At 28.4% G+C, this 22,629-nt stretch overlaps 1 protein-coding gene and 1 long non-coding RNA gene across 2 annotated transcripts; both read left to right on the forward strand.

Moving 5' to 3' along the window:
- The first annotated feature begins 8,972 nt into the window (after positions 1-8,972).
- On the forward strand, positions 8,973-10,332 carry LOC126554729 (uncharacterized). The gene is made up of 5 exons (XM_050209772.1): positions 8,973-9,141; positions 9,314-9,434; positions 9,499-9,642; positions 9,919-10,044; positions 10,296-10,332. The coding sequence occupies exons 1-5, from the start codon at positions 8,973-8,975 to the stop codon at positions 10,330-10,332; spliced, it is 597 nt and encodes a 198-aa protein (XP_050065729.1).
- A 439-nt stretch (positions 10,333-10,771) lies between these two features.
- On the forward strand, positions 10,772-11,431 carry LOC126554734 (uncharacterized). The gene is made up of 3 exons (XR_007606719.1): positions 10,772-11,083; positions 11,149-11,235; positions 11,301-11,431. It is a non-coding gene; the product is annotated as an uncharacterized LOC126554734 (long non-coding RNA).
- Positions 11,432-22,629: the final 11,198 nt, after the last annotated feature.

Raw genomic sequence — 22,629 nt, forward strand, 5'->3', positions numbered from 1 at the left:
TTTCGATGATTGTTTAAAGCACTTTAAAAATATATGGTTTATTAGAAGTGTAATATTAATAGAAGAAATCAGATTTAAAAAAATATTGTTTAGAAAAAAAAATGATGGACTGCGACACATATGATGACACTATATCTACATATTAATAAAATATAATTTAAAACCTTGTTTTATTGGAGAAATCCTCAATGTAGGAGGCTTTCTTTTCATTGTTTTATGGCTCAGGTATTTGAGTAAATTTGGGAAGCGCGTAGGAATTACCCCTACTAATGTAGGCTTACACAATTCATATTGGATTTCCTTTCCATCAACCCCCTTAAAAACTTTTTCTTTTATTATATATTCTTCTAGAAAATGTAATTCACATACACGATCTTTTGCTGTTAAATTTTTATCAGCCTGTGGAATATTTTTATTCCACACTTCGATTTACTCCTGTTACAAATAATATGAATATTTAAATAAAATATTGATTCATGTAAATTGTTGTTCTCTTTATATAGGTATATTATATTTATATTAAAATGTTGAAAATAATGTAATCTGTAAATTATATAGTTAATAGTAATAGAATATAAATTTAATTTTCTTTAAAACAATTAAAAAATATTACCGCTTGAGGCTTATATAATGAAATTGATTTTGTCTTCTCAGTTTCATTTTTTTGAAAAGCATAACCAGTTCTGCAACCAGGTACAAAACATTTGTTTGGCATTTTTTAAAAAAATAATAACAACTAGAATACTAGATGTTTTGAAAGGTATATTTTCAACTTTGTGAATAGAGTGCAAAGTGTATCATGTTTAGGGTAAAATTATTATTTTGACTGTCATGGGAACACTGTACATTATCAGTTACACAACAATGCATCAACCTTATACGTGTACACACATTATTATCACCATGTTAGTTTATATATATATTGTATTGAAAACTGTATACTGAATTATTAAACATAACATGGCGCAGTCGAAAAGGATAATATAATAGTTCAAGTTTCTCTTCACCATGAATCAATTACGGCAACCAAAGGATCTATCATCGGGAAAGGATTGGACTAGATGGAAAAGTGTGTTCAATCTCTACATGATAGGATCAGGTGCAATTAAACTAAAAGAAGAAGAAAAAATAGCAATTCTCTTACATTGTATTGGTGACGAAGGAAACTTTTGAATTTAAAGAAAACGACGGGACATATGATATCTTAATTAAAAAATTTGATGAATACTATGTGCCAGCGCTAAATGAAAGTGTAGAGACTTTCAAATTCAACAGTCGAGTTCAAGGTGCAGATGAAACATTTGAAACAGATCTACGACAATTAAGCAACAATTGCAATTTTGGTTTACTACGTGATAGGTTAATCAGAGATCGTATTGTCGCAGGAGTAAAATGTAAAATTGTACAAGATCGACTATTAAGAACTCCAAATTTAACACTGAGTAAAGCATGTGAAATTGCTAAATCAGCGGAGCAAACAACGGAGCAAGCAGCAGCAATCAACAATGGACAATCAGGTGAGGTTCAAGCAGTCTTTCAACACCAGAAAATTAACAAAAAAGAACCAAAGCAGACTACATGTGGAAAGTGTGGAAAAATACACAACTTTAAAGAATGTCCGGCATATGGAAAGCAGTGTCACGCATGTAAAGGTAATAATCATTTTAGTAACATGTGTTTTAAAAAAACAAATAATGATAATCCAGCTTATGTAAAAAACAGATATGTGAGGAATAATAAAAATAATAGTGTAAAGAACAGTAAAAAAGTGTATGAAATGAAGGAAGATGAAGTATTATTTTTAGGCAACATAAATGTAGATTCGATAGTAGATAGAGGTTGGTTTATAAACTCTATGATTGAAAATCAAGAGATACATTTTAAAATAGATAGTGGTGCTCAGGTGAATGTATCACCAAATCATGTTTATAGGAAGTTTAATAATAAACAAATGATAGAAAAAATTAAAATAAATTTGAGCAATTACAACGGAATTACATAAAATGTTGGAAAGTGTAAATTAAAATGTTATTTTGAGAATGGTATGGTTGAATATATAGATTTTATAGTAGTAGATGAGCAAAGTCAACCAATTATTGGGTTTGAAACAATGATAAAATTAAATTTGGTTAAAAAACTATATGAAGTAAATGCAAACATAATGGATGATCCAAATACAAATCAATAAGTGAGGGAATAGGACTCATGAAAGTAGAAGAGTATGATTTTAAAATACAACCAGGAGCAGTAGGTAATATTACATATACAAGTAGAGTACCATTTACGGTTATAGATGAATTAAAAAGGGGTTTAGAAACAATGGTAAATAATGATATATTATTAAAGAGGAAGAACCAACAGAATGGGTGAATCCAATAGTAGTGGTTAAAAAAAAAAACAAAAAGGGAATAAGAATTTGCTTAGACCCATTTCACTTAAATAGGTAACTATTGAGAAAACATTTTAATTTACCAACATTTGAAGAAATCTCTTCTAAATTTAGTGGAGCTAAATTATTTACAGTATTAGATGCTAGTAAAGGATTTTGGCAACTACCATTAACACTAAAGAGTTCAAATTGACAACATTTATAACTCCATTTGGTCGGTATAGGTTTAAAAGACTTCCTTTTTGAATTAAAATAGCCCCAGAAGTATTTCATAAAACATTTAGTAGAGTTTTTGCAGATATAAAAAATGTATTTGTTTAAATAGATGATTTAATTATTATACCTAAATCTAAAGAAGAACATGATGATATTTTAAGAAAAGTGTTAGATAACATTGAGTGTTGGAATTAAATTTAATAGAGAAAAGAGTCAAATTGCTGTTAATGAGGTGAAATTTTTAGGACATATATTTTCAGTAAAGGGTATACAAATTGATAAAAATAAATCAAAGCTATTGAAAATATGGTAGAACCCAAAAATAAAAAAGATCTAGAAAGATTCTTAGGTATGATGACTTATGTACAAAAATTTGTTCCTAAAATGTCTCTGCTAGCAGTGCCCTTAAGAGAATTATTAAAAAAAGACTGTAATTGGTATTGGGGTGAAACTCAAATAAAAGCATTTAATGTATTAAAATGTGCTTTAACTTCTGAGCCTTTATTACAATATTCGATTTAAATAAAAATGTACTCTATCAGTGGATGCATCAAAAGATGGATTGGGAGCAGTGTTATTACAAAATGATTATCCAGTAGCATATGCTTCCAAAACTTTAAATGATACAAAAACATATGCACAAATAGAAAAAGAATTGTTAGCATTTTTATATGGTTGGAAAGGTTTAAACAGTATATATATGGTAAAAATATAAATATAGAATCAGATCATAACCTCTAGAAACAATTTTTAAAAAACCACTAGATAAAACCCCTGCGAGATTACAAAGAATGAGAATTAATTAATGGCGTATGATCTAAATATAATATACAAGCCAGGTAAATTTTTAAAAATAGCAGATACACTGAGTCGTGCTCACATAAAAGACAATATAGATTTATGCGAATCAGAAATAGAATTGCAGGTAAATATGATTGTAAAAAAATTAAACATATCTGAAAACAAATTGAGGATGTTTAAAGAAAAGTCTAAAAAGGATACAGAATTACAAATGTTATTAGAATTTGTTAAACAGGGATGGCCTTCTATAAATAATAAACCTGATCAAATAAAAAAATATTTGACGTTCTCAGAAGAGCTATTTGAAAAAGACGGTTTATTGTTTAAAGGACAGTGCCTAATAGTGCCTAAAACTCTAAGAAAAGAGATGTTAGATAAAATACACTATACACATATGAGCATAGAAAAATGTAAGAGTAAAGCGAGAGAATGTTTATTCTGGCCAGAAATGAATAAAGAAATAACAGATAAAATAAATAAATGTTCAATATGTCAGAGTTTTAGAAAAAATAATAGTAAGGAACCAATGACAGTTAGAGATTTTGGAGATAATCCGTGGGAAATAGTAGGTACTGACATATTTCAATATCAAAACAGGCAATATTTGTTAATCATTGACTACTTTAGTAAATATGTGGATATAGAAATACTTGAGGATATGAGCAGTGAAACAACAATTAATAAGTTAAAATTAATATTTTCGAGATATGGAATACCATTAGTTTTATTTTCTGATAATGGACCACAATTTTCTAATAGTAATTTTAAAAATTTTTCTAAGGAATGGGATTTTGAACACAAAACCTCAAGTCCTAGGTACCACACAAGTAATGGTATGGCAGAGAGAATTATTCAAACAGTTAAAAACACATTTAAAAAAGTTGTAGCAGACAAAAAAGATATTTATCTAGCGATGTTAGAATTGAAAAATACACCCATTCTAAATGAAAATTATACACCAATGAAATAATGTTCAATAGGAATGTGAGAGGGATAGTTCCTAAAATTTGGACTAGAAAATTAACTATAACTCAGTTAGAAAGGCAATAACTAGAAACAAAAAATTGATAAAAACAATATGATAAAAATGCTAAAAACTAATACCAAAAAGAAGGTGATCATGTTTTTGTTAATATGGATAATAGGAAACCATACATACATGGAAAAGTGATTTCGGTATGTAATAGACCAAATTCATTTGTCATTAAACTATAATGGACAGACAGTTGAAAGAAACAGAAAACACCTAATATGGGATCCTGGATATGATTATGGTGATAGTAGTGAAACGGAAATAGGAATAAATAAAAAAAAAACAGAAATAGAGGATCATGAGACAAACAAAAGTGAAAAAGAAATGATTAAAGTAACACAAACTAAGAGTGGGAGGATAATAAAAAAACCTAAGCATTTAGAGGATTACATATAATTAAAAAAAAAAAATGTTAAGTTATAAGAATTTAAGATTGTATACTATTTAAAAAAAAAAATGTGTTAATATTGTAATTGTTATTGTTTTGTTAATATAAAAATAAAAGAATGTTACCTATGTTTAAAAAGGGGGATGCCATGGGAACACTGTACATTATCAGTTACACAACAATGCATCAACCTTATACGTGTACACACATTATTATCACCATGTTAGTTTATATATATATTGTATTGAAAACTGTATACTGAATTATTAAATAAAATGTTTAATTAAAATATTAAATGCATTTCTATCAATTATTAAACATAACATTGACAACCAAATAGGCATAAGATTTCGAGTGACATACAGTTTAAGCATGTTTGTACAATGTACATGCTTGTTCAATGTTCATGTTTGTACATGTTTGACTTTTATTTTTGAATATATATATTTAGATATTCTACAGATTAATCTTATGAGAACGTGATACCCGCATGTGTTGTCTCTGTCCTAAAGTTCTCAAACCTATAACTTTTTAATTTAATTAATAAAAATTATTGGTTACTAATATTAAAAAAATAAAAACGCTACATCACAGGTAAAAATCTTTTCAATGCGATTTAAAATGTTGGTAATTTTGATATAAATATCGAGGAATAAATGTTGTTCCGCTCGCGTATTTACGAACCGTAACTGAATTCGGAAAAATAAAGTATTTAAATACAAACATACAAATAATTTACAACATATAAATCATTATGGCCATTTAAAATATAAAATTTTGAATGTTATTCCTTAAATCATAATATATTTTCAATTTTCTATGGCTTTGGCGTACAAAATTGTTCATTTATCGGCCTTCATAGGACATATAGCGCTCCCGGTGGTGATGTCTATCTGTGGTAAATTTTTCAATCAAGATTCAGAACAAATGACGACACCTTATCAATACACCTTGGTTCTAATGATTTATTTTACATGTTTTGAAGATATGTTATTGCAAAATACTGGTTCATTATTATTACTACATTTATTTTATTAACTAACTTAAATTATTTATTTTTTTATATGGCATCTATAACAAAATATTATTTACTAAAATTAATAAAATTATTATTATTAATTTGAAAATGATAAATGAATTAGATTTTATTATTTTTATTTATAACGATTTATGCACACTTTAAAATTAGGGGGGGGGGGCTAAAGAGAGAAACTGAATTTAGTCCATCAGAACTGACAAAACCCTCTTAAAATAGGATAGAGCTTCTATGGTCAATTATCCTTTGCTTCCAATAGTTCTAACTACCTACAAATATCATGTATAGGAAATAACGATTTAAAATCATTTCATAAATATATTGTGCATTTACAGCAGTCAAAATTATACTTTTGATAGCTGCAATTGATCCTAACCAAAAAGTAATTACTGCAGTTTAGTTCAGAAAATTGTTTTTTCCTTTGAACCCAACATATGGATATTATTGGATAAATGAATCTGAAAATATACGTTGCATAATGAGACGGGCTGTTTAGGAGTATTAAGTCCGACTGATCTTGAAAATATAGCCTAATATAAATCATAAAAAAAATTAATATTTTATATATCTACACAATTATATTATATTATATTAATAAATGAAATGTAAATTTCAGTCTTGGGTAGTAATTTTTTTTTTTATACTTTGATAGTAATTAAAATATTCGTATGATATTTATTGTTTCCAAATTACAAATAGGACAGCGTTGTTGACGTTCGTGCCCACAAGGAATGCATGCGTGGCTGTTGATATTGGTTAAACAAATCACACATTTCTGGCCTAGGTTTGACAGCATCCATGTTGATTGGAACTTGAGGGATGTTTGCCCTGTCTTTCTCTAGCGTTCGTTCCTCTATTTCCTCTTATCACTTTCTTCAGCTAAAACAAAATCTTGTTCGTCTAGAAAATTTTTTTTTTAATATTTTTTAATATAGCTACTTAAAAAATAAAATATGTAATAAATAACATTTAATTGAATAACCATAATAGCATTACCAATCATAATATTGAGAGCATTTTCCTGTTGTGTTGCCATCTATCTGTCTTGTACGGTTTTGTTGTTCCAAAATCAATTCTTGTAATTGATTTTGTCTATTAAAACCTAATACAAAAGTGAGTTTAATATAGTTAAATAGTTTAAATGTAGATATATTTTCTTATGAATTAAAAATGTCTAAATATAATTGATATTAAATATTATTTACTGAATTTTATTTTTTCATGAAACTAAATAACTTGAAGCCAAAAATGTAAAACTCTTTATGGCATAATATATTACAGTGGCGAGCTATCTACCTATACTTTTAATTTAATAATACCAATTAAGGTAGATGAATAATGCATAAATATTTGTGTGGGTAAGTAGGTTACCTGTTACTTTAACAATAAATTATATTACTATATTTTTAGGGTAGGCACAACTGATGCATACTTTTAAATGCATCTACATTATTTATATAAATATATTTAAATGTTTATAGCCTAGATTTGATATGATATATTATTTACAAATTCATAAAAATCCAACCTTCGTCATTGGCAATATTCACTGGATGTTGTAGTAAGCTGACGTAGTTGCGGAAATCCTATAGTGCAAAAGGTCAAACACAACATCACGCCACCAGAATAGGCCACTAATCGGGCCTTCTCATTGGGCATGCCTCCATATAAATAGAAGTCAGAGAAGTCTTACAAGTCTTACACACAACGTCTCACCCATGCTTACTCGAAGCCTCTAGGGAGACGTTCTCACAACATTTACTCTCCGGTAGATTACTATTCTGTCGAAAACACTTCTAGTTATAATAAATATATTAATTAATTTGATACAGTGCAATAAACAGTTGTAACTTAACGTTTATAAATCAATAAAGTCTTAATATTCATTATACACATCTTTCCAACCTCTTCCACTCCAAGTAGCAGTAAACGTGCACTCGTCGTAAAAGAAGCGTGTATCAACCCAGTGGTGAGAGCGAAGGGTTACTACAATGTTCTGAAATCTGAGGATTTCCGTAGGATATATTATTTCGTCTGCGTTAAGTAAGTATACACATATATTAATATTTTTATTCGCTAATATTATCTTATTTATTTTTAAGGAAAATTAAGGAAATGTTTCTACCTGAATCATATGCTAAATGTCCAGTATAGGCTAAGAATTCTTCAATACTGAGTCTACCTTGTTGTAGTTTTTCAGTGGCTAACGATAAATTCTGGTCAAGCTGCACATATGCTCTACTCCTCGATCTCAGAATGGGTCTTTCTTGTTGGACATGGAATTTTTCAATGAAATGTTTGTCCAGTTTTAGCATTGTTTCTGGAAATAGAGTTTAATTATTATAGTAAGTTAAATATAAAAGCAAAACTAAAAATAATTAAACATATTTTATACAACTGACACTAAGTCCAATAAGAAATGTAAAAAATGATAAATTTTAAATAGGTGTATCATTAATTTATAATTATTTCCATACCTGGAAAACCAGGAGATATTTATTAATATGTCCAAGCTTAAAATCATTGAAAAATATTAGGTAGGTATTTATGTTTTCTAGAATCAGTGTATTTCATAAATTGAAGCAAGTTACAAAATTACATATACATTCAAATTACTATTATAGACTTCGAATTAATTTATTTATTTGTAAAATATTCTAAACTTTAAATTTGAAAATTAGTATTCACAAATAAATACGTTATATTTAAATAGTTATGTAAACAATATTTTATGAAATAATACATATTCTAATAATATATTTTTAACTGACTTGTGAAGTGCCAAATTCCTGGTCGATTTCTAACCCATATACATGATAAAATAAACAGGTATGTCAGCACTTACGGTTTTTGCGAGTTTGCGCAAAGATGGCGTCCGCTGTTCGCCGCTTTTCATTGGCCGAAGTGTTATCATTTATCATGGTAATATGATTGTCAAATTATCAAATTATTCATGATAAGATAAAATAAAATTTAAAAATGTTAATTGTAATTCATTAAACTATTAAAGAATTACAATATTAAATAGTTATTGAATAAATTATATCGACAACTGTCACAGTGTATTGAGTACAGACAATATTTTATTATTAACATTTTAACTTTTATAATGCCGATTTGTGTTTTTGAGGGGTGTTTCAGTGGCAGCAAAAGAAAGGATAAAGCGAAAAATGTGAATGTTCATCTTCATAGATTTCCCAAAGATACTAATTTGCGAAAAATATGGGTAAAACAAATTAAAAGAGGATCGAATGTTAAACATATTAATTGTGAAACAGGTATAGTACTGCTTTGAATACAAATACGAATACTTTAAATTTTTTTACTACATACAATTATACATTACTTTCTTGTAACTACTTAAACACAGAATAGGTTGACACTTACCATCTGTGCTTTAATACCAAGTGTCATTATGTTAGTATTTACTATTCACTGTATTGTTTCTAGGTGTTGTGTGCTCTCTTCATTTTTCCTCACACTATATTGCTGATAAGTCATATGCACAAAAAATAGCATTATATTCACCGAAGTGCCAGAGGAAATTAAAACCTAATGCAATACCCATGACGTAAGCCTTAAGAAAAAAACTAATTAGATAGTATTCAATATTTTAATTATTTTAAATATTCTAGTAAACACGGAATAGAATATGATGATATTCCATATAGGGAACGATCAAGTTCTGTAGGTCCAGACACACCGCCAGTAAATTACTCTCCTGCTCTGATTAGAACCCCTTGTGGAACGTTCACAGTAATCGAATCGGATAGAGTAATGTAAATTATAAATTTTGTAACACTTATACGTATTAACTTTTATTATTCACATTGAAAGTATTTTAAATAAATATTTACAACAGTTTGCACTGTGAGTACATCAGTGAAGTAACTCAAAATACATAATATACTAGTACATAATAAATAATGTTATTTTTACTATTAAGAAACATGACGCGTAACTCAAAACATTCAATTTTCGAGTTACTACAACACTCATATATTCACAGCGCAAATTATGTTGTTTTCACGAATGTTTTACTAATTCAATTTTAGAGAACCTGAATCTAGTAGCTCATGTTCTGTAAGATCAAAACTATTCAGCAACTTGTGTGATGAGTTAGATGTACTTCCATTAGCTGAACATACATTAGCAACGACCACAGATGAAACAACTCTAAAGTACCTATACTAATGTTGCATGAAATGTCTTTGTGAAATTAGTTGGGTTTAATAATATTTAATATTTAACCTTTTCCTTCTACGCCTTTTGTGATAACATTTACTTTGCATGATATTATAATGGTGTTTCAACAATCTTTTTGTTTGTTTCAGTTTTGTATATAACCCCACATGTTATATGAACAAAAGAGAATCAAAAAAATTGTTTTATTTTAATCTTCATTGAAAACTCATGTTCTTGGTTTTTTTAGGTTTTGCAATAAAAATGCCTATAAGATCAAGAACTAGTTTTTGATGGTGTAATTATTATATTTTATAAAAACAATTTAAAATAAAGATTACAAAATATTATCTATCTATATTGTTAATATAAATTATCCAATTAAATAAATAGTACACAATAGCAACTGTTTGTTTATATAGATTGTATTTATTAATTTTTTATGACATTATATAAGATATTTATAAAAATATAATACATACATACATAATATTTTAATTACTAATATAATAATTGTATAATTTTTATCATGGTTGTAATACAATTGTTGATATTTATTTTTGTTTTTATATGTTTGTAATACATTGTTGATATTTATTTTTGTTTTTATATGTTTGTATTTATTTAGTATTATACTGTTGCTTTTTTATTTATATGTTTATGTGATGACATTTTGTTTTTGTTCTTTACCGTGTTATTTTTTTATAATCTGTAGACTACGGAAATTATTGATAAATATAAAAAAGAGAATGATGAACTCAAAAATGAGCAAATTAAATTAAAACAAATTATTTCTACTCAACAATTACAAATATTAAAACTTGAAGATAATATCATAAAATGGACAGCGTTTTCAACACACGTGTTCACTCAGTATTTTCAAAATTATTTACTCCTACACAAATTGATGCTATTTTGAATGGTAACAAAAAATTTATAAATGGACTCCAGAAGATATAGCTTCTGCAATATCGTTGAGAAGTGTATCTCCAAAGGCCTATAGGTATTTAAGGGAAAAGAGACAGTTTCCGTTGCCAGGTAATTTATTGTTTATATTATTGATAAAATTGAATAAGAAAATGTAAAACTTAAAAAATATGCAGGCTTATCAACTCTCAGGACATGGGCAAGTCATTTTTCAGTAGATACTGGAGTCTTGACAAATGTATTAACTTTGATGAAAGTAAAAGGTAGTTTCATATTGAAAAAAAAAATTAACTATTTGATCTATAAATTTGTATGAAAATCATTTTAGGAGAAACTCTAACTGATAATGATAAACTGACAGTAATCTCGTTTGACGAAACGTATGTAACAAAAAGAATTTGTTATGATAAAAAAATGAACAAATGATTGGTCCACATAAATGTGTTCAAGTTCTTGTTGTTCGAGTATCTATATATTATCCAACAGTTAATAATATAATATGTAGTACTAGAATAACTTTTTAAACAGGTCTAATAGCACCATGGAAACAACCATTATTTTATAATTTTGACACTCCGATGACAGTCGACATATTAAATGATATCATAGCCAAACTATATAATATTGGATACAACGTTGTGGCAGTAGTTAACGATATGGGTCCATCCAACATTGGATTATGGCGAAACTTAAATATATCTGTTGAAAGGACATCATTTCAACATCCAATAAGTTCAACAAATATTTTTGTTTTTGCTGACACTCCTCATTTAATTAAGCTGGCTAGAAATCATTTTCTTGATAAGTCAGTATCTTGTAATAAACTTTGTTTCATCAAATAAATTTTAATTTATGGTTTACTATAGAGGTTTTGTTTTACCAAACGGTAAATACATTGGTGTGAATATTATAAAAGAATTGTTGAAAGTAAATGATAATAAAGACTACAGAATTGCATATAAATTATCTGAGCGTCATATTTTGGTAGAAGGTGCATCAAGAATGAACGTTAAACTGGCAGTACAGTTATTTTCAAATAGTGTTGCCAAAGCAATAAGTTTCTGTGGAAATAAAAATATAATCACTGATTACAACTGGAAAGAGGTAACAACAAAATCATCAACTAAATAATTTTCAACTATAAATATGTTATTGTTTAATATAATATAACATTAGGTATTCATATTATTATATTTCAGGGGTGGCCACTAACCTTAACTTTGGGAGCCACAAATTTATAAAGTTAGTTTGAGGTGAGCCACATTGTAAAGCAATGTTTATAAAATAAAGATACATTTTTCATTTTAAATCAAATGAAAGAACATTTATTTACATTTAATTTTAGTCTAAGTTTGGTTCAAGAGCCGTATGCGGCTCGCGAGCCTCGTTGTGGCCACTCCTGTTATATTTTATACATTACTCAGTGCCGTCCTTAGGGGGGGGGGCGAACAGGGCCCAGGCCCTAGGCCTCGCGCATTTTGCTTAAATTTGGGGCCTCGCGTTTGAAAAATGTAATAAAATTAGTTTTAAAAATTGTTTAATTTTAGTAGCATTTAAATTGTATGTTTTATATAATTAGTAAATATCAAAAATTATACCAAAATAACAATGTAAATTTACCAAAAACGTGTTACAAGTATTATATAACTATTTATAGGCTACAGAAGTGATCCAGTTATTCAACGATTGGTTTGACTTGTTAAACACTCAACAAAAAATAGACAAAAATTCATCTAGTTATGGGTTAGCTTTAGAGACACAAGATGAATTATTGGACAAAATGTCTTATTTTGTAGCCCAAATGAGAGTACATGGCAAAAAAAGTCTATTGCCTTTCCAGAAAGGTATACTTTAATAAAATTGAGATCAGGCCCGGGTGGCAGAGTTAATTGGCTTCAGTCAACCTCAAAGACAAAACTTTGGAACGGAGCTGAGTACACGTTGCCTGCCTTGTACTGATCTCATTTTAAATAGATTATAGATTATAATATTTATTAAATGTGACAAATTTATCTCCCAGAGCTATAAAAATAATGATTTTAGGTATATTAATAACAAACAAATCATTAAAAGCCTTGTTGAATGATTTAAAATGCAAGAATATTTCTTATATAATGACACGAAAAGTTATCAGGATGTAGTTGAAAACATGTTTAGCTTTCTCAAGGAATTTGTGGAGCAGCACTGAATAATATTACACCGTTACAATTTAAATATGCGTACATAACAATTTTTTTTATATTTATTTCTATATACAATACATTAAAATAAATTATTGTTCAAATCTTATTTTTTAGTCTCAGGTGGTACATTTTGGGAAAACATTCAACCGCAGTATACACTGAAAACAGAATACAGAAGATGGCATAGAAACTAGCTTTTTCAGGTGAAGAGTGTGTTACTAGTTCAATGTTTAGGCAATCTGAGGTATTATTAATGAAATTGACTATTCACAAAATGAAGAACTGGCAAATATTATGAGTGTTGAAGGTTCAGTTACATTAAAATGTGGATATGAATATACTGGATCTCTTTGAAAGAATGTAAGTGTAAAAAAAAAATAAAAACAATATAAAAAATTTGTATTCAAATCAAGTTACCTGGATTTAGTGGATCTCATTTTTCACCAATATTAAGTAAATTTGTTTCTTATTTAGTAATTAAATGATGTTTTTTCCTTCCAGTACCCTATAAATATATAAAACGAAATTTAGTTAAATAATCACATATCTAAATTTTGTGAAAAAATAAGAACCTACATTATTTTAGATTGAAATGAAGAATCATTTGGAGACATAGAAAAGGAGTGCGTTGAATATGTAGCTGGATATGTAGCACATCGCTTCATCTATAAATATCCATACCTGAAGAATGAAGAATGCAATAGTACACAGGAGACATCATGGATTCAACATTTATCTAAAGGAAATCTTACAATTCCATCACCAACACTAGTCAACGCTGCTCATATTTTAGAAAATTTGTTTAAAGAACTCCATGGTGATGGGTTGACAAATAAACCAAACATCATTAAAGACTTATCAAACAAATTGAAAGACAAAATTACAAATTTACCATTGGAAGTGATACAATGTTTGATCCGCACAAGAACTTTTATTCGAATGAATAAACTTAATGATGCTTTGTTACATAATTATAATACTGTAAAGCAAATAACAAAAATAAAATACAAAAGTTCATAACTTAAAGAAACAAAATTAATATTGTAATTAGGTATTGTAATTAGATTTTACATACCATTATATTATTGAATGTTTATAGAGCTAAAATAAAATCATTATAATTTAAACCCATGTAATATTTATTAGACAATTAACTAAAAGCGATTAGCAAGATTAATATTATAAAATAAAAAATAATATCTTTATATGTATATTTAAATTTATCATGCTTATGAGAGATATGACGATAAGTGATTACGTATAATTGATAATACGCGCAAGCCAGCCGCCATATTGTGCGCACCACAAAGTTGCTGACATACCTGTTTATTTTATCATGCCCATATAGGAATTTAAATGTTTATGGAAGACTTCCTGATCATTATTAGTTGTTTTGGGGCTATTGAAAACAGTGAAGTTAGCAGCACCAACACCTATAAAAGTATTTTTAAACATGAAATATACACTTCAGTAAGTACTTATATGAGTTATATTATATTGTAATTTATTATTATTTATTATATTGATTATGTTTATAACTAATTAGAACTTCAGAATCAAATAATTTTGAAACTAAAATTTATATCAAATTATATACTTGCGTTCCATCCAGTGTGTCTCAAAGTATCACACATACCATCTAGAAACATCTTGGTTTGGAGACTGATTGACTTTTCTTTTGACTATTTCCCAACCTTCTGGAGCCATGTTAGGTGGCAACAATGGTATGGCATTGGACATACGGAACATGATATGCAAAAAAGTATCATTTCTGTATACTTGTCTCCGAATCCCAAATTGTTTTGCATTTTTCTCTAATGCCTAGGTATTAATTTAAATATCATATAAGCTTTTAGTAATTAATCATTCGTTTTAAGCTTTTTTTTTTTTTTAGGTTTTTAGTTTTACAATAAATATTCAATGCTAACAAGCCAAGTACTTATCAAAAAGCACAAAGACTTGTTAGATTATTTATAGATATTTTATAAGAATTGCATGGAAGGTTAGTTTAAGAAGGTTCTTTTAATACAATTATTATTAAATTTAATAATATTAGGTATAAGACATAAGTAATTATTAATAATTTCTGGTTATATAAGTAAAACCATGATAGTAGTACTTAACAAAACAAAAAATGTTGGTATGAAAATTAATGACCATGATTATTCACAACAAATATTGAAATGATGAATTTATAGTCAATAAAAATCTTACTTGGACCATATGAAAACCAACATTCTGCAAGTGAACATTATTGAATACTCGTCCTAGCATTTGTCAATGATAATTCATAGTCCGTTACAACATTTGTGCTCTGATGTCACACATTTTACGTAAATATCCAAATTGACTGATATACTGATTCGGTCCTTCTACGCATCATTATATATGCAACCGGAAATGCCTGTAATATACATGCATTATCATATTATATTTATATTATTACATTATTATGTAGTACACACATTAACATATAACTAAATTCTTTTAAATTTCAATTATTTCAAGCAGTTACCTGATCCATATACATCGCCATTATTATCAACAACTGATCATTTGATGGTTGTGCTGGTCTACTTTTAAATGTCGCGTCAATGTGAAGCTCTTGAGCAGAAATTAACAAACTCATATTATTCTAAACAAATAATGTTAAATATAGTTGGTAATTGGTATATACTATATAGTATATAAATTGAATTTAAATTAAATTTTGGTTAATATTTAATTACTTTTCCAGTGCTGGGAAATAAATACAACAGCTTCACCACCATCTGGACCGCCATTGATATAGCCCCTATACATATTTTGACCATTATATGTTTGGAACATAGCTATCTAACGTTCATCGTTGAAACAGCCAGCATACTCTAACATTGTCAAAGGTATTTGGGTTGAGCATCTTTTCTAGCACGTTCCATGGTCTTTAAAAAGCTTGTGTATTGGAGCTTGCTTTGTTTAGACCATCCGTTCTAAAACAGAATTTATACTCAATTTGTTATACTGGTTTATAAATTATTTGATATCTCCTCATCAAAAATTATTCGATGTGGAGTGCTTTCTCTTGCACATCACAATAAAATGTTTAGCTTTAATGATACCAATGTCAAAAACTTGGATCCTCTGGGTGGTTATGGGCTTTTTTAACATTTAACAAATTTTCCACCATGAGACCTAGACAAATAATAATTTTTTTATCTTAAGTATTGAAGATATTTTTATTACTATTTATAATACTTATTATATAAGTTGTACAAATTGAATGCTGCTAAAACTAGGAGGTATCCAACTCAGTACATTTAATACATAGATAAAAAATGTTGGTTATACATTTCCTACAAGTTGAATACCTATATTCAACTGTACATGACATGGCAAGTTGTGAACCCAACTTTAAACAGACATAGTATGATATTATTTTATATTTTATATGTTTTACACTAATAAATTATTTAATTATCATAACTAAACATGTTGAATATTTCACTAGACATAAAAAACAATACTTTAGATACAAGCAATCATAAGGATCATACTGGTGGTGTTTTTGTTTTACTGCTTGATGGGGCTGAAAGCTGTATTTAAGACCTAGTTTCTCCTCTCTATCAGGGCTACATTGTATATGTTATAGTAATGTGATTAATCATTTAATTTAAAACAATTAAAGCACAAGTATTTAAATTAATTACACAATATCAATATTAATTCAATTTGTTATTTGCACATTCTAATTTCAATTATAGAAACATGTACCTACTTACTATGCATATAATGTAAACTATATTAGAATTAAATATTAAGATACTGTGATTTTGAGAGCATTATACAATGTATTGTTAAAATGTTGTTATGGCTAGAATTTTTTTTTTAGGATATAACTTTATCTATAAAAAGTACTTAAATTGGAAAAGACACAGAAGGGATATGCTAGAATATTTTTTGAAAACATAAGAAGTACTCGGCTCCTGCATTCACTCTCAATTTTTGCGTTGGCTATAAATATAATATAGATTTAATGATAAAGATACATAAAAACAAAACGTATCTTGAAGTATGACGCGGTCCCGAGTAACAGCCGTTTGAATCCAAACGGCATTTACGCGGAAATCCGCCAATTACTTCTCTTACCAACCGCCAGGTAACAACGGACGACACCGATGCTCAATAAAAGCGCGCGGACGACACCGATGCGCGATAAAAGCGCGCGGACGACACCGATGCGCGATAACAGCGCGCGGACGGATCGAACCGGACCCAAGATAGCCAGTCTTGTGATCCGCATCTTAGCAACCACACACCCCGATTCGCCTCTCTTATATATTTTTCATCTTTCATATTGGACTCCAACCATCATACCGACACTAATGTTTTTTTTTTTTTTTTTTTTTTTGGTATTACCCTACGCGGTATTGTTTTTGTGTGTTTGTTTTGTTATTTCGTGAAAGCATTAATATTCACTCCGCCTTAAAATAAACACACCATACCGTCGACAACTAGTGTTCGTTCTTTACATCAACCCTCATCTCCTCACTCCTTGGCGCCGTGACAGACCAGGTCCGCGTCAAGTAATTGTGACATAATTGTGAAATAATTGAATTTCCTATGGGCCTTGCAGTATTAGTGGAGAATAAATAAGAAATGTCTGGATAATTAATAAATTATTACAATTAATTTATCTAGTTGGATCCAGAGATTGTGCTATGGCAATAATATGTAAATTTTAATTTTATCATAAAATATGTATATTGAATATAAAATACTTTTGTGGGTTAAGCTGTTGTGGTTCTATGGCGGTTAGGACCCCTTTAGGCGCCTTCCACAACCCCCGGAGATTAGGTTAACTAAAATTGTGACTACTAGACTTTTTACGATATTTTCTTTACAGTACCGTCTCCGACCTAGAGTATTCACTTAGATCCAATTTCACAGCAGAGCGAGGCACACCCGACTAGAAGTGAAACTTCTAGTTATCTAATAATACATGTTTTTAACCTCTATTGGCTGTGGGAGCACTGGAGCTCTTTCAAAAATCAAGATATTAAAATACATTTTAAAATATCTCAATTGTGTATAATTTATATATAATTCATACTTTTGTACATGTTAAAATATAATTAAACAGCAAAATTAACAATTTAAAAATATAACAAAATCATTAAACACTTAAAAATAAATTTAAAAGATAAAATAAACAAAAATAAAAATTGTAACGAAATGACTTATACTGCTGTTTTCTTTTTAGAGTGTCAAATACGTGTTATTTATTTTAAATAATGAAAATGTAACTTTTATAACAATTAATTACGAATTACATTATTTTCTTTTGTAATACTGATTGCTTTTCGAGCATATAATAAAAATGAATGATACATAAATACAAAAAACATATAGCATGTAAAAATAAATATATATTAAACTCATGGTGTCCGTGTGTACAGTATGAGAAGGTGATGGAGTTGTTGGTCCGGATAATATTGTGTAGGTATACTTCTACGGTACTGCGGCAGTATCTAGGGGGGGGGGCTTGGGTGGCTTAACCCCCCCAGAATTTCTTGTATTATTTTTGCTTATCATCGAGTTAAATATAAACTATTGATTATTGTGCTTATTATATTGAACTTGTGACGAATGATAATACTAACATGATCACTTTTGTAATTATTAATCGGCGATAATACTTTACATAATATTTGTGTGTTTATTGTTATCAAGAGTTATAAAATGATATCACTTTAATCATTTTTATAATATTTATCTTCACTTGTACAATCAGCCATTTCGTATACAACATCACGTTATTGATTTCCCTCCAAATTGTATTATCTTGGACTAAAACCGTCGCAAATCTTAGTGTCGCATTATAAGTTAACCTAATCTAGAATGACTTGCCATTTGCAGTTTGGCTCAAGCGTTTTAAAATTTTTAAAAATATATTAAATATGGCTAAAAAAGTGTTCGGTATATTTAATATAGGTACCTAAAAAATCAGTACCAACGACTTCTACAAACAGTACAAACAGTGTTGAGGATGATGAATCAGTGGATGACCCTTCTCCAATCTTACCATCTCTACCGGATTTAAAGGAACATTTACAAAATTTACAGCTTGGTATTGTTAACAATAACTTGGATTTAGGTGATTTAGACTCTGGACCAGCAAAACCGATATTAGAAGTAAGCATTATATTTTTATTACATCTATAAAATTTAATAATTGTCTTTCGCTTTCTGCTTATTTCTATATAATTTATCTAGGCATATCCTAAAACTAGCTTTGGGTCTCAAAATCGTGCTTTTTCTTCAACATTATATAATCAGTTTGAATGGCTTGAATATAGCATTCTAAAAGATAGTGTATTTTGCTTTGCATGCCGTAATTTTGGTACTGGTACATCAGAAGTTATATTTATAAAATGTATTTATTTAGTCCATTATTACTTAAAATTTGCATAATAACTATACATAAATACATATTTTACCTTTATTTTGTAAATGTTAAAATATAAACTAGTATTATTAACAAAATTGGCTTACAATCATAGGTAAGTGGTTCAAAGGGAAAAGGAAAAAAATTGTAAATCAAAATTTGAAGTTCATAGTAGTTCTCCTTATCATTTGACTTGTATGGCCAAGTGGACGGCCCATAAAAAGTCTAAAATTACAGGTTCTGTTCACACTTTATTGACAATTGCTAATCGTGAAGACATAATTAAGAACCGGAATTATATTAAGTGCATAGTAGATATAATTTTGTATTTGAGTCGCTAAGGAATAGCATTTAGGGGTCACCTAGAAGACAAAAAGTCACTAAACAAAGGTATAATTAAATGTTATATATTTATTTCTGCTTTTTTGTTAAGGGGTTTATACCATGGCATAGCTGCATGCCTGCATAGGACTAGATTGGATTAATTTTTAAATGATATGTGTAATGGTAGATTTGGTTGGGCGCCAGTTCTTTCAGAACAATGTATATATATTAATATTCGATTTGTGTAATTATAAATTTTCTTTATTGCATAACAAAAAAAATAATTAAAGAGTGAATTTTTACAGATACAATATTATTATTAGTATACAATAAACAACCGAATACATATAGTTTTGTATATAGTATAAATTAATATAAATAGTTAGGTACAGTTATATATATATTATCGAATTATGTAAAGTACATAAAGAAAAATACAATTACCGTACAGATATACAAAAATATCCAGGCATATGATATATATTAGTAGTACAAACAATACGTACAGAGACAATTGATTATGGATACTCACACGTAATCGTGGATATATTGGTCGCTTAAAATAATCAGATACTGCGGTGCGGGTAACGGTGACCTTGATTACGGCGTGGCGGCGGGGATAGCGACTAGTTCCGTCGGACGGACACACACACACACACACACACACACGTTAATGGTCTATATAGTAAAACGAGACGGACGGCTTCGCGATTAGATAACGACGATCACAATTTTATTAACTGATTAGCTTAATCTCCGCAACCGAATCTCGGGTGAACCCGGCTAGTCCGACGTAGCTCCTGCTAACCAGCCTATGTTACTAGGCGGCAAAGCGATGCCTACGGACAACCTGGCAGCTCATTATACCACGAGACTCGTAGTTGGGTTCTTAAGCGTAAGAACACATTGTAGTCGAGTTCAGATTATTGGCCATTGGGTCCCCTATATCTACTGTGGGCTCCACCGCGCGTATGTGGAGTAGGCTACGCGGCATACGGGAAGCCACAGTACATATACAAGGGATACACGATAGCGGCGGGATAGCGCGCTCTATGATCATTATTGGTTATTATTGCGGAGATATATTGACTATATACAGTAAATTATCGTTACATATGAATACTCTGTCCTATATTAACGTTCAATCATTGTTATTTATTTTATTTATTTATATATTTTTATTAGGTAATTTTAAAGAAGCTTGTGAATTATATTTTAAACAAAACTCTGATTTCCAAAACCAATATGAGAAATTTATAAACTATACAAGTGCTACAACTCATAACACTATTATTGAAATTTGTTCAAATTATGTTCTTGACTACATCATCAACCAAGTTAAAAGTGCAGATTTTTACTCTATTATGAGTGATGAAGCAAGGTATATTTTCTGAAGTTTTATCTTTTCAAATTAATCTAATTCAAATAACTTAATACAATATTTTAGACGCCACAAACAAGAACAAATTTCAGTTTTGTATTCGATATACCAAACATTTTGAAGTATATGAACGGTTTATTGGCTTCTTAAATGTATCTGAAAAACAAAATGCCGAGACCCTAGTAAATGCAATTCTCAACTTTTTAAAATTATGTAAGTTAGACCAAGTTCCTATTGTCGGACAGTCCTATGATGGAGCCAATGTTATGTCAGGTAGACAAGGTGGCGTTCAAACTAAAATGAAAATACACTATCCAATATCCATATGCAACTTACATTCATTGTATGGCTCATAAACTAAATTTGATTGTAGTTGATATGTGTAAGAATGTTAAAGTAAGTTCCAACTTTGAACTTATCTATTATCTTTATAAAATTTAATAAATCAACAGTTAATTTATAAAAATATGTGTAGGGGAGAGTCGCCTAATTTGGACCATTTATGGCATTTTGTAGTTTTTCTACTATTTTTTTTGATAGATTTTCATGAAACTGTATTACAAAGATACCTAGACATCTAAGCTACAATTTCATGGAAACATTTTTTAAAATTTGTAATTTTAACTGTGAAAATTTTTAACTTAAATAAGATTCATCAAGTGGTCCAATATACGCAACCGGTATCTTAAAATGGACCACCTGTACCTTTATTTGGACCTTTTATAAAAATAATAAAAATAAAAATTTAATAGGTAAAATAACTTTATTCAAATTTAATAAAATGTTTTATTCAGTTAACAAATCAATAAGAACATTTATTAATTAATATCACATCATTATTAATGAAATACAGTTAACAAATTAAAATTCAAACTGAACTTATTTAAATTAAAACATTTTATAAAAAAAAACAATAAAATAAAATAGTAGGAATTAATTTTCCAAATTAGTCAAAATTTATAATAAATAATAGCAGACCTTGCTTATAACAAATTTATAATAAAATAAAAATGTAGTTACTAAATTGTATAAGTTAACATTTTTAACAGTACAATACATAACAAAATCAATATAAAAAAGAAATCAAAAATAAAATATCATCACAATATTACTGTTAACAAATTATAAGTTCAAACTGAACTTATTTAAATTAAAACATTTTATAAAAAAAAAAACAATAAAATAAAATAGTAGGAATTAATTTTCCAAATTAGTCAAAATTTATAATAAATAATAGCAGACCTTGCTTATAACAAATTTATAATAAAATAAAAATGTAGTTACTAAATTGTATAAGTTAACATTTTTAACAGTACAATACATAACAAAATCAATATAAAAAAGA

This window comes from Aphis gossypii, unplaced genomic scaffold (genome assembly GCF_020184175.1).
Source record: "Aphis gossypii isolate Hap1 unplaced genomic scaffold, ASM2018417v2 Contig00585, whole genome shotgun sequence".
NCBI lineage: Eukaryota > Metazoa > Arthropoda > Insecta > Hemiptera > Aphididae > Aphis > Aphis gossypii.